The sequence below is a fragment of the Diceros bicornis genome, chromosome 8 (genome assembly GCF_020826845.1).
Source record: "Diceros bicornis minor isolate mBicDic1 chromosome 8, mDicBic1.mat.cur, whole genome shotgun sequence".
NCBI lineage: Eukaryota > Metazoa > Chordata > Mammalia > Perissodactyla > Rhinocerotidae > Diceros > Diceros bicornis.
Window position 1 is genome coordinate 1,766,969 of NC_080747.1, and position 13,300 is coordinate 1,780,268.

The following is a 13,300-nucleotide window of genomic DNA, read 5'->3' on the forward strand; positions in this document are numbered from 1 at the left end:
TGACTTCAGAGGAGGCATGGAGAAGGGAAGAGCTAAGGGAGGAGGAAGGATGACTTCACAGGTGGTGACATTTGAATTGGGTGTTGACGGATGCCTAGGAGCTCACCAGGTAAAGGAGAAGGAACAGTATTTGAGATTCAGGAGACGCATGTGAAGGGGCTTCTGAGCCAGTGAGAAGCCTGAGTGGACACAGCTAGGGTGTGGGAGGGGAGGGAGGAGGAGGGCCCCAGGGACGGTGATCCTGGACTGTGAAGGGGTAGGACATGCTAAGGAAGCCCCACTGAGTTCCTGCAGTAGCCAAGAACTTGGAGGGGGTTGCTAGTGATGGATGGAGTGGAAGGAGTTCCCCCCGACCTGAGACCACTCCTCCCACACCTTCCCCACCTCAGAGGGTGGCACCACCACCCACCCCACCCACCCAAGGCTCAGCCAAAAGCCGTGGGTCCTCCTGCCCATCCTGCACACTGTCCAGTCTGTCAGGAAGACCCTCTTGGGTGGACAAGGGCTGCGCTATGGGGAAGGTGGCGGGCCAGGTCTGGGAGACCTGGTGATTGGGTTAATGGCCAGTTGGTACAGCCAGCCTGGGTGAGCCTTACCTGGAAATGTCCCTAGGCCTCTCAGACACGAGGCCTCTTTCCCTGAGTGCTCAGTAAAACCCACTCGGGGACATGCCAGGTGCAGGGCTCCTCTGGGAACCCTCAGCCCCTGTATCCTGGTGCCCTCGGCCTGCTACACGCTGTCTCCTTCCTGGAAATTCTTCTGCTTCCCAGTCCCATGTCTGCCCCTCGCTTGGCTCGCTCTCCAGGGAAGGGTGCAGGGCCTTCCCCCTCTGCCGATGTCACCATTCTACCCAGGTTGGAGATGGGCCCAGAGTTCCTGTTGGGGAGCCCGAGGCTACTCTGCACTCCTGTCCCATCCTACACAACCTGCTTCCTTCCTCCCTGGAGAGAAAGGCGTTCTGGGTGCTCAGGGGCCCTGCCATCAGAAAAACCACATCCTTCAATTCTGGGGCAATCTCTTGCATTATTTGTCTCTTCTCTTTCTGGAACCCCTGTTAATTAGAATTTGGACCTTTTGGAGTGGTTCTCTAATTTTCTTGGTGTTTTTCTCCTACTTTCTGTAACTTCATCTTTTTCTGCTCTCTGGGAGATTTCCTCAACTTTATCTTCCGCCTCTTCTATTTATAGCTTTAGTTCTGCTGTGATATTTTAATTTCCAAGAACTCTTTCTTTTCCTCCAAATGTTCCTTGTTTCTTGGATACCGTGTGTGTCTACCTCTCGGAGGTGGGATAGTTGTTTGTCTCCAGGTTTTTCCTGCCTTGGCATTGTCTGCTTTCTCCCACTTGCTGCCCTGCTGGTTTCTGGTGCAGGGTTTTGTGTCAGAGGCTCTCTGAAGTGTCTGGTGGCATTTGGCCCTCATTCTCTTTAAAGTGATGGGGGGACCGGGATGGGCTGGGATTGATCCTCTTGCTGGGGACCCTCAGTGTCAGTGTAGCTTCTGTTTTTTCACTCAGTCTCCAGCCTGGAGGGTCTAGGTGTGGGGGCTGCTATCCAGAGCCATTCCAGCTTGGTGGGGAGTGGAAGAGAGGTGCCCCTGCTGCCCCAGGGCACCAGCAGCCTGGCTTTGTCAATGGCTGGTGCCTAGGAAGGCCAGCAGTGTGGTGGCCCAGAGGAGCTGCTCAGTCAGCCTGGACCAAGAGAAGGGGATGGGAAGGGAGCCGTGGCGGGCCTGGCCACCTCCCTAGGAGGGCAATTTTGGGGTCACATGTTAGAACAAGTCCCTGGGGTCTGAGCCCCACCCCAAGCAGCTTTTCCAAGGTCTCCTAGAGAGGGGGAGGGCAGGAGACCGGCTTGGGCAAGCCGGTCTCCTCAAGCTGGTGTGTTTCTGGAAAGTTTGGTGCCCATACGAGGCCTGGCTACTTATCTGCTATGCATCCTCTCTGGGTGTTGGTTCCCTCACCTTTGAAATGGGGGTGTTGAGCCTGGTGACCCGAGGATTCTTCTTGCCCAACCTTTTGTGATTAGGTCACCCTGTCGCAGGACCTGCCGCCCCGTCTGGGCAAGGCTTGCTGAGTAAGCAGTCACTGAACCCCCGCTGGGCTGAGGGATGTTCAGAGGCCGGCTCATGGGGTGCCTCCACTCTCTGGCCTGGGCCCCCACCGTGGTCATCCCCACCCATGCACAGCTGTAGGGCTTGTGGGGTATGTGGCGGCAGCTATGGAGCCTCCAGGCACAGGGCATAGAGGGCTGGGACTGGGTGAGTGGGGGGCCTAGGGGTTGCCTCCCCAAAGCCAGCCTGCACCCCCAGGCAGCAGAGGCCTGCAGGGACACAGTCCAAGAAGTAGGCCCAGGGTTACCCCAACCAGGGCCCCCTTCCACTGAACATTTGTCACCTCAAGAGGTCCTGGGCTCCCTGCTGGACCTCCTGTCACTGTTGGTGAGGGTCCTGCAGCTGTATCTGCCACCTGCCAAGCTGAGAGCCCAGAGGTCATGGAGGGTGTGACCTGTAATGGTTTGCTTTTAGGGTCCCACCCTGGGAAGATGGCCTACTACAGAAAATGCATTGAAACTGTGATTGAGCAACTGGACAAATTTAAACCTGAGAAGGACAGTCCTGAGCAGTTCCTGGAGGCTGCGTCCACCTCCCTGCAGGTAGGGTCAGGGTGGCAGCTCGAGGCTCGCCGAGTCAGTGACACCTGTCATGTAGCTGTGTACTTTCTAGTACACAGCATCACACTCATTCCTCACAGCTGCTTCCCCTCCTACACGAGGAGAGGCCTGCAGCGCAATTCCCAGCTATCCAAAGGGTGGACGTCCTAAATTTCACTCAGTGTCACAATGGTGGCTGGCAGTGTGTTCACAGGAACCTCGGGGATGGGACCCCCCTCTGCCTCCGGAGGCGTTCCTGGCCTCCTGAAGGTGCATCAGACTACTCTTGTGAAAAGGACATTGGCACCGTAACTCGGAGTATGTCCACACGGTTGCACCGTCCTCAGCTGAAAACAGACAAGAGTCAGCCTCGACTGGCACCCGGGGTGTCTCTGTGCCCCAGGGTGTGGCTGTGCTGCGGTCAGCATGGCCTGGGCTGTAACTCATTCTGTGCTTGTGTTTATCCACTGACCGGCCTCCAACAGAGAGGCAGGGGCGGACCAGGCAGTGAGGCCCATGGGAGCCCCCCACCTCCCTCATCTTCCCACCCGCCGCTGGAAGAAATAAGAGCCCCACCCTCCAGCTACCAGCTCTTGTCCCCATGCCCCAGGGTGGTCCCTGTCCCTTTCTCCCTCCTACAGCCCACCCAATTTCAAACACACACAGAGAGACTGCTGGGCTGAAGTCCCCAAGCCTGGGGAGGGCTCAGGTCTGTCCTTGCCACCTCAGCAGCCCTCAGAGGCCTCCCTCTTGTCTGGGGCTCTGACCCCTGTCCATCCAGCATGGCGGGCAGGTGCCCAGGGAGCAGGAGCTTGCATTGCAGGGGTCCCACCTTCAGGACTTTGGGGTGTGGGGCCCCGTTGGATGGGGCCTTCAGAAGAGGCCAAGTCCGCCCAGGGAAATCTACGCGATTGTCCCACGGCCTACTGCCCACCAACACTGCCCTCTGGTGGGGAGAAAACCCGTACCGCTGGAGGGAGGGGCTATTGTACAGATGCATTAATTACAGATGTCCCACTGTTGCTTTTACCTGCTCAGCTGTGGCCTCTGCTGGGCCCCCAGGACACAGACCAACCCACTTCCCTTGCGTGGGGTGGGGGCTTTTCCTCCTTCAATAGCCGCCTTGTGGTGCAGCTGTCCTGCGGGGGGGGGCCAGGGCCCTGAGCCGTGCTCGAAAAGGCAGACGGGGTTCCAGAAAACAAAGCCTCCCCCACAAGACAAAGCTTGGGACCACTTACCGAGTCCCTTCTTCCCAGTTTCTTCCAGGAAAAGATGTCTCTGCCAGCTGCAGCCTGGCAGTCAGCAAGGGCTGGGCGGGGGCTGCACTCCTGCGGCTGTACCCACCCCCTACACCTCTGCCCCTGCCCCAGCTCTTTCTCTGAGACCCTAAGCATTTGGGGGAAATGATGAAAACGGCCAAGGGCCAGGCCCATCCGCAATCCTTGTCTTCCCCAGCTGGCTGGAAACCCCTTGTGCAGCTCAGCCCACCGCATTCCTGCCTGGCCTGCCCCTTCCCCAGGGCCGGCCTGCACCCACCCCTTTGGCTGCTCAAGGGCGTGACCTTAGCAGTTCCCTCTGTCTGTCCGGCCTCTGTGAGTCTTTCCCATCAGCCACAACTGCTGTTGTTTCTCTCCTCCTAAAACAAAAAGACCTCTCGACTCCAATCCCCGCATCTCCGCAGCTCTCACCTCCCATTCCCAATGAGACTTCTCGGTGCCTTCACTCTCTGTCTTCAGCTCCCCCTGAGCCCCACCAAGGCTTTCCTCCACCACTCAGCAAAAATAGTAAAGTTCGTGTCTTTATTTCTCGATAATAACCATTGCAGAAAGTTGGGTTTGTTACAACAAATAGTTTGAAGACTTTTTTCCCCACAACCAATGGGTTATTAATGGTAAATGAGTCCTAGTTTTCACCAGGGGAGCGGTGGTGTCTGTGTGCACTTCTGTGAGGAGGGATCCTGCTACACCAACTCGACCCCCCAAACTCGCAGCACCCTGAGTCTTCCAGGGGGCCGGCCTGGCCTCTTTGAGAGAGGCAGCTTCTTTTTCAGATGTGCTGGTCCTTTCAGATCCTTTCACAAGTCCATCATAAGTCCAAGCAGGATGGTGCACTAGAAAGTGACCCACTTTGGACAGCACATTTATCTCCAGCTGTCAGGAAATTGGTGCAATACACTGCTCTTGTCAGGGCAAGGCTCAAGATTGCCACCTGGCAGAAAATTATACAGCACATAACCCGACTGGCAGAGAGTCTAGTGAAGGGCAGGGTTGTGGGTTCAATTGTCCCCAAAAAAGATATATTGAAGTCCTAACCCCCAGTTACCCTCAATGTAACTTATTTGGAAACACCATCTTTGCAGATATAATTAAGTTAAGAATCTTGAGATCAGATCATCCTTGACTGAGGATGGGCCCCAAATCCAATGACTAGTGTCCTTATAAGAAGAGGGAAATTTGGACACAGACACAGAGGGGAGAGTGCCCTGTGACAACACAGACACACAGGAAGAGGGCCGTGTGACGACAGAGGCAGAGACGGGAACGATGCATCTGTGAGCCGGGGACCCCAGGGGATGCCGGCACCACAGCAGGTGGAGAAGCACAGCGTGGACTCTCCTCTGATCCCTCAAGAAGGAACCAACCCTGTGACACCTCAGTTTGGACTTCTGGCCTCCAGGACTGTGAGAAAATACATTTCTGTTGTTTTTAGACACCAGGTTTGTGGTAATTTGTAACAGCAGCCCTGGAAGCTCCTACAGACAGGTAGCCTCCTAGGGGAAGCCAAGGACAGAGGGGCTGGGTTGGGACACCCAGATTGCTGCAGAAATGCTGGGCTCTGGGGACCAGGTGGCCAGGTGAGGCCTGGCCCGCAGCAGGGGGAAAGGCCAAGGAGTGGTGGGTTTGGGGCAGAGTGTGGTGGCTCCCTCTCCAGACTGAAGTCTGGGGACCCCCACACACAGAGCAGCCTCCCAGCCCTCTGATGGGACTTCCCGCGGCGTCGGTCCTGGAGGGCACTTCTCCACGGAGAACACCTGTCACTGGGAGAAGATTTTGGTCTATAGATCAGAAAGGGATCCATTCGCTACTGAGAGAAGGTTCTCCATATCCCCACTGTGCACACGGGGGCACTAAGATGTGGGGAGTCAAGCCTTCCAGATGCCAGTGTCCAGAGCAGTTCTAGAAAAATGGAAGTGGTCTGGTCTGACGGCTGGGAACAGCTCTGAGGACCCGGCTGGCAGGTAGACAGCGGCCTGGAGGTAGAGAAAGGAGGAGGGCAGGGGGGCACCCGCAACAAGGCACGCTGCCAGCCAGCACGGGGCCCAGGTTCTCCTGTGCGCCCTGGCCAGGCCCTCAGGGAGGGAAACAGAGTCAGGAATGAACAGGAGCTCCCCACCTGCCTCCCCTCCTCCAGGCTCTGCCCCTCGGTTAATGTCCCTTTGGAACCAGTGTCATTTCATCAGGGCACCACAGTGGGGGACAGGAACATTCCTTGTAAGCAAGACGGACAGGCGTCACTCCTGGGCGCTGCCTGCGGCCACTCCTTCCCCTTCCCCTGCTCCCAGGGCCCCAGGCTGAGCAGCTTGGGCTCCAGGACAAACAGGTTGAGCACAGGAGCGTCCAGAGAATCAACACGGCCTGCGGGACAGAGGTGGGGACGTGATGGGCACAGCAGGCAGCTTGGGGCGTCCAGAAAGTCCGTGAGGTCAAGCAGGCCTCAGAGAAGGGTCTGGCTTTAAGAGTGATTCCCTGGGGGTGGGGGTGGGGGCGAGGGGGACCAGGCAGAGGGACCTGCATGAGCCCGGACTGTGGGGTCCTGACCTGCAGCCAAGAGTGAGTCGTTGGTCCAGGTGCTGTGCGGGCAGAACCTTGAACCCCAGGCCAGGAGATCTGGGCCACTCAGCAAACCACGGGCGAGGGCAGGCGGGCAGGCAGGTTCTGAGCAGGGGAAGGAAAAGGTCAGTGCAGGGCTGGCAGGAGAGGTGCCAGCGCAGCGGCTGGTCAGTCAGACAGTCCAGGGTGAGGCAGGGGTGGGGAAATGGGGAAAGGCCCAGCTCAGCACCGGCCCCCAGCTGGAGGGAAAGGGGCTTGTGCAAGATGTTCGGGGAAAGCAGGGGCCTGGCTAGGGGGGAGCCGGGGGCCTGGAAACACCAGCCCAGGTCCTTGTACGGAGGCAGCAGTGGCCAGGTGCCAGAACGCCTTGTTCTTACTTTCCTAGTCAGTAGTTTCGGAGAAAACTTGGTCTTGGGAAATATTTTTTATTTTAATATTCTTTTTAAATACCTGATGTATTGACATCAAAGATCCAAGATCCAAAAGGTTCAACACGGTGTCCAGTGGAGGTCTCCCTCCCGCACGGGCCCTCCCAGGGGACCAGCAGAGACCAGTGCCCCGCGGCTCCTTCCAGAGACTGTCCAGGCCTGTCTTGCATAGATATTCGATCTGGCAAAAATTATGTTTAAATTATATAAACTTTGTATACAAAAATTACGTATAATGATATATAAGTTATACATAGTTTTTATATATAATTTTTAAATGTTTACAAGATGGTGGCCCATTGTCACCTAGTCCTGCACTTTTGTTTTCCCTTAAGGTGTCACGGGGATTGTTCCATATTCTTATCTTACAGCCGTAGGCATCCCCTTGCCTGGCCGCGCTGTATCATCGTAACCGTCCTCTGCCGATGGGCTCGTAGTTGTTTCCAATCTTTTGCAGTCACAAACCACCATGGGACTGCCTGGCCATTGTCCCTCTGCACCTGGGCGAGTGCACCCACGGTCAAGTCCCAGAAAACACAGATTCTTGTGATTTCAATAGAGATTGCCAGTTGACTCTCCATGGAGATCTATGTATCGACGCTCTCCCTGGAAGGTAGGGGTGTTTGTCCCCCTATAGCCTGGGTTATAGGATGCTAGCAGACGGTTTTATCTTTGTACTTGGTCTAGTTATAATCAGCATTTCTCTTATTCTATTTTCATGAGTTTTGAAGCAATATATATTTCTTTTTCTGAACTATCTGCTTGGACCTGCATCTGCTAGGAAACAGTGTTTGGCTATAACAAAATCCAGAAAAGCAGTAGCTTAAAGAAATTAAAGGTATCTTTTCTTACATAAGAAGCAATGTAAGGTGGGTTCAGCAGCTCCATGGTGCATTAGGAATGCATTCTCCTTCCACTCTGCTTAGCCATCCTGAGAAAGTACCTTTGCCTTGTAGTCACAAAATGGCTCCCCTACCTCCAGCATTGCATCTATATCCCAAGTGAGAAGAGGAGAAAGGCAAACAGCATAAGGCAGGTGCCAGCTGAATCTGCCTAACTTTCAAGGAGCTTTTTTGGAGGCCACACATAGCAATTTGCCATTAAATCTCATTGAGTAAAGGCATGTGCCACATGGCTCCATCAGCAAAGGGACTAGAAAGTTTTAGCAGGGCACATCACCACCACTGAGGTGGCATTTTTCTGTTAGGCAGGAGGAAAGGGAGAAGGGATTGTGTGGACATCCAGCAGCCTCAATTTCCTTTGCCTACTTTTCTAACTGACTTCAGTCTTTGCATCAGTGATTAGCAGGAGCCCCTAGGTATTGGCAATATGAATGACAAATCCTGTGCGGTGATTAAATCAGCCTCTAGGCCCCTTCCCGCCCTGGACCCTGGTCTAGCTCCGCCCTAACCCTGTGGTTCCGCAGAGAAGCTGAGTCTGGGAACTCTGAGTGACTCCTGCAGGAGGCAGCCAGTGACTGTGAAAAGCCGGCAGGCTTCAGGCCTCTGGTTCCCTTGCTCCTCCTCAGGACTGCCCATGAGACTGTTGTCCGAGTGTTTGCTGCTCTCCCTGGGTCTGGTCTGGGTCTCTGGACTCAGGATCCCTGAACTTGACAAGGGCCAAGATCATATCACAAACCGGAAGCTGCTTAGGCCACTGCAGCCCTCTGGCCTTGGTGACTGAGGCTAGCCCATAGTCAGGGGCCGGCTCCAGTACCTGGGCCTTCCCAGTGCAGTTCAGGCCTCACCCTGCCTCCTCTGGGAGAGCCCACCCAGCCCAGGCCCAGCAACCCTCTGCTGGCCCAGGCAGAAGGACCTGGTCTAGAGCTCAGTGCTCAGTGCCCTCTGACCCGTGTCACCTCTGGGCCTCAGTCTCCTCTCTGTGACTGGCTGGGCTGACCTTCCCTGGTGGTGAGGACCTGCTGGCCATGGGCCCAGCCTGGCACGTGGGCCAGGGTGTCATTTACTGCTTGGCTCTGTGTCCTCCAGGACCCCTGGGCTCACTGCGGCCCTGCCTGACCTCCTTGCCTGGGGACTGATGGCATCAGGGACTGCAGCCACAGGCTCAAGGCTCTGACCTTATTAAAAAATACATACTCACACTTCCCAAATGCAGACGTAATTAATGAGAAGTGGAGTTGCTGTTGTCTGAGCCTTGGAGGCAGAGGAGGTGGTGTCCTGCAAAGTCACGCACCCTCAGCTCAGGCGCGCTGACTCGGCGTCCTCGATGCCAGCCCTGCTGACTCACTGCTTTCTGACCTGCCTGCTCGGGGCCCCCTGGGCTTCCTTTGACAAAATGTAGCAAGTTAAAAGAGGGAACTGGGGCTGGGCTGGGGCTGGTGTCCTCCGGTGTGGGTGCAGCCCAGAGGTCAGAGCAACCTGAGAGGAAACCGAGGCAGAAGCCTGGTTGCTGAGACCAGGCTGACCCTGAGTAAGAGCCCTCCACCCCTTGTGCTCCAAGGGGAGGAGCCCCAACTCTGTGCCCAGCCTGTACTCACGGGATGCGCTGGGTTCCCATGACCTCCCATGGAGGCAGGGCGTTGGTTCCCTCTCTCCTGAGCACCCAGGTGACATTCTAACAGGGAGGGGGCAATAAACCACCAGTGTGTGCTGCCAGCCGAAGAGGCTAGGCAATGTCTGACCGTAAGGGGTGGTCAGGGACACCTCCTGGGCCAGGTAACATCTGAGCAAAGACTCAACGGACGTCGGGGAGCAAGTGTGCAGGGAAGAGTGTTGCAGACAGGGGGAACAGCCAGCACGGAGGCCTTGAGGGGACATCCTGTATGTTGGAAAAATAGAGGGAGGCCAGTGTGGGTGGAGTGGAGCCAGGGTCAGGTGGGCCAGGGAGCTGGGCCAGCCCACACAGGGCCTCGCCGGCCATTGTAAGGACTTTTCTTCTGGAAGGTTCTGAGGGAGGATGGACATGATCTGACTTCCATTTTACAAGAATCTCTTGGCGGCCGGGTTGGCAATAGACTGAGGAGAGGCAGGAGGAGAAGCCCGAGCGCAGCTGGATGCCCCAGCAGATCAATGGGATGTGGGGTGAGAGATAGAGAGGTGTCACAAAGGACTCCACGGGTTCAGTCTGAAGAGCTGGGAGCAGGGGTTGCATTTCCTGAGTTGGGAAGGCTGGGAGGGGCAGGTCTGGGCGAAGCCCAGGAGGTCAGCCTCAGACACGTTCTCGCTGAGACGGCTGCCAGATATGAGAGTGGGGAGTGGAGCAGGAGCGGACAGAGCTGCTGGAGTTCAAGGAGGCTGGCCGGGCGCACACCTGGAAGCAGCTCGTTTGCAGCCTTGATGCTGGGTGAGGTCACCCGGGGGGTGATGTAGATAACGGAGAAACGAGGTCGGAGGACTGGACCCTGAGACCCTCTAACACGCAGAGGTCGAGAAGATGAGGAGCCTGCCGCGGAGCCTGAGGGCAAGGGTGGTCAGTAGGAGAACATTACTACCCCTGTGTCGGTGGGGGTTGCTTCCAGCCGGAGCCCAGAAGCCAGTCCAGGCCCTTGGAGGAGCGAGGGCTTTAATGCACGAGTCTTGTGCTCAAAGCCGTGGGCAGGGCTGCGGAATCAATGTCTGGGGATGCCCCAGCTTTCCAAGCGTGCCGTGCCTTAACGCGCTCCAGCAAGTCCCGGGTCAGGACAGCAGGGAGCCGCCGTAGCACAGCTGCCCGCCGCCCGTGGCTGGCATCTACCACCACTGATGAGGGAGCAAGAGCGGCGTCATCTCCCTTGCCCCTCCAATCTCTCCTGTAAGTGTATCTCATTAGCAGAACCAAGCTGTGCCCAGAAGCCTGGAGGCAGAGCCGACTGAAGAACAGCTCTCGGGCTTCCAGCCCCTGTGGTACAGGGGGGCCTGGAAGGGAGTGGGAAGAACACTGTCTGCCAAGACAGTATCCAGAGAGGCCCACTCCCACGTACAGAGACCGAGGCTCCACAAGGTCTTGCGGCTTGTCCAGGATCCCTCAGGTGACCTCATTACTCTCTTGTTTTCTTAGCATGAAAACAGGGGAAGGAATCAGAAAGGAAAAGATAGATTTGACCTCAAAAAATGTTTTGCACAAAGTTAAAAGTCAAATTAGAAACTCATGACAAATAACTTATCACATTAATGACCCTGTTAATTGCCTTAATATATAAAGAGCTCATATAAATGATTAAGAAAAATACTGTCCCAATTCAAAAAGTCAGCCAAGAACATAAATTGATAATTCACAGAAGAGAAATACAAATAAATGTCCAGTAAATGTATGAAAATTTAACTGATAATAAAAAATCCAAAATAAAACGACGAGATACCAAAATTTATCAAATAGATGGGGAAAAATAATTTTTTTAAATGACGCTGCTGGTGAGAGTTTATTTTGATGCGTTTTATATCTATTGGGATCCTGGTCTACATTTGCGTTCTATAGTGTGTTAACTACTTTGTCATCTCATTATAAGTTTTCCAGGAACATCATTGTAGTGGCTGATCAACCTCATCCATGATGTGGAGAGATTGTATTAGACAATGAGTCCCTGTGGTTGACATCTGGGTTGTTACCATTTTCCTCCCTGCACGTACCCTTGCCCTGAACGTCTTGTATGTAGATATTTTCTACATTTTGGATGGTTGACTTAGATTCCCAGAAGTATAATTATTGAATCAAAGGGTATGGAAAATATAAGGTTCTTGAAACAGATTTCCAATTGCTTTCCGCAAGGACCCACAGCATCCCTTGTGATGTGTGAGTTTTCAGCCTTTCTCCTTGCTGTGCTGGCAACATTGGAGGTTCTTTTTTTCTTCTTATTTTCAACACCTGAATTATTTTTTTGGATAGGTAATACATGACACACACAGGTTACAAACTCTGAAATGTTCCAGAGGGTAAATGGGGAAAAGTCAGTCTCCTCAAGCCCCGTTCCTTCCCCAGAGAAAACACCTCTCTTGCAGTTAGTTACCTGGGGAGTTCCGTCTGGCTTTGTACATTTCACAAGCTCTCCTAGAGATTTGCCTTGCTTGTCCTTTTTTTAAAAAAAATTTTGGAGTTTTTTTTTTTTAATCATTAATTTGGAAACCTTTATAGGAGCTTGCTCTCTTTTTTTATTGTGATAAAATACAATGACATAAAATTTACCATCTTAACCATTCTTCAGCGCACAGTTCAGTGGCATTAAGTGCATTCACATTGATGTGAAACCTTCACCACCATCTGTCTCCAGAACTTGTCATCATCTTCCCAAACTGAAACTCTGTCCTCATTAAACACCAACTCCCCATTCCCGTCCCTCCCCAGCCCCGGCACCTGCCATCTGCTTTCTGTCTCTGTGAATTTGACTCCTCTAGGAACGTCATACAAGTGGAATCACACAGGATTTGTCCTTTGTGTAGTTCTTTTTAATGCCTCGTCACTTTCCATATTTATTTGTGTCTTTGCCTCCAACTTGCTGTCACTGCCCAGGAGAACCTGTGGGACTGGGGTAGACCTGGAGGTGGACCTGCCCTGGGCACGGCCAGCTGCTCCGGGAGGGGGCGCTCGCTGAGCTCTCCCCCAGCACGTCAGGGGTGCCTGTCCCCCCCTTGCCCTTGCACTGCGTTGTCAGCCCAACGGGGGCCTCCAGCACCCACATCTGGAGGCTGCTGCCCTCTCCCCCGGCCCTGGCCAGCGTTCCCCCTCGGGCTGTTTCTCTTCCAGACTCTGAGCCCCCAGAGGCAGGCGTTCGTTGTGGACGTTCTGTCCGGCTGCCTGGAGTACCGGAGCTTGCTAGCCGTCGTGGTGGACGCGTTCTACGTGCGGGACGGCCGGCTCTGCCTGTGGGCCGACTACAACCTTTTCGAGGGTAGGTGGCCATCCCAGCCAGCCCAGGCATGGAGCCCACGCGTGCCCGCGGCCAGGCCTGCTGCTCTTGCCTCCTGAGTGCGAGGCGCCGACGCTGTCCGCCGCAGACTCAGCAGAACAGCGACCTGACGGAAGGGCCCAGGCACTCGCTCCGGGCTGGTGCAGGGTGCCTGCTCCTGGTGTCTGTGGCTCTGCTCCCCAGAGGGCTTGCCCTGCCCCTTGCCTGCTTGATCCTCCCAGCTGCCCCATGAGCAGGTGGGCCAGGTGGGTGTGTCCCCACCTTACAGATGTGGAAACAGGCTCCGGGAGAAGGCCCTCGGGCCCTGCTGCCCCTGTCCAGAGCCTCCGGCCCCTAAGGGAGGCACGGCCTGGCTGAGAGCGAATGCCCCCAGAAGGCCAGCCGGGTGAAGCGATGAGGCTCCATCACTGGCTGAGTTCCTGACTCCCCCACCCTGAGGTCTATGGGCAGAGCCGGCCTCATGGCCGCAGTCTGGACTGTCCTGAGGGGGATTAATGTCTCTGCCTGGACTTCTTGCAGGCCATCTGCTTTCATGGGGTGTGGTGACCCTCGCG

At 55.1% G+C, this 13,300-nt stretch overlaps 1 protein-coding gene across 1 annotated transcript in view; it reads left to right on the forward strand.

Annotated features, from left to right (window-relative positions):
- The first annotated feature begins 2,413 nt into the window (after window positions 1–2,413).
- The window catches only part of CFAP99 (cilia and flagella associated protein 99), a 44,179-nt gene continuing 33,292 nt past the window's right edge, over window positions 2,414–13,300 (forward strand). Inside the window, exons 1-2 of the mRNA XM_058546577.1 lie at window positions 2,414–2,652; window positions 12,584–12,728. Coding sequence (XP_058402560.1) covers window positions 2,491–2,652; window positions 12,584–12,728 — 307 coding nt within the window. The 5' untranslated portion in view covers window positions 2,414–2,490. The remainder of the gene's footprint in view (window positions 2,653–12,583; window positions 12,729–13,300) is intronic.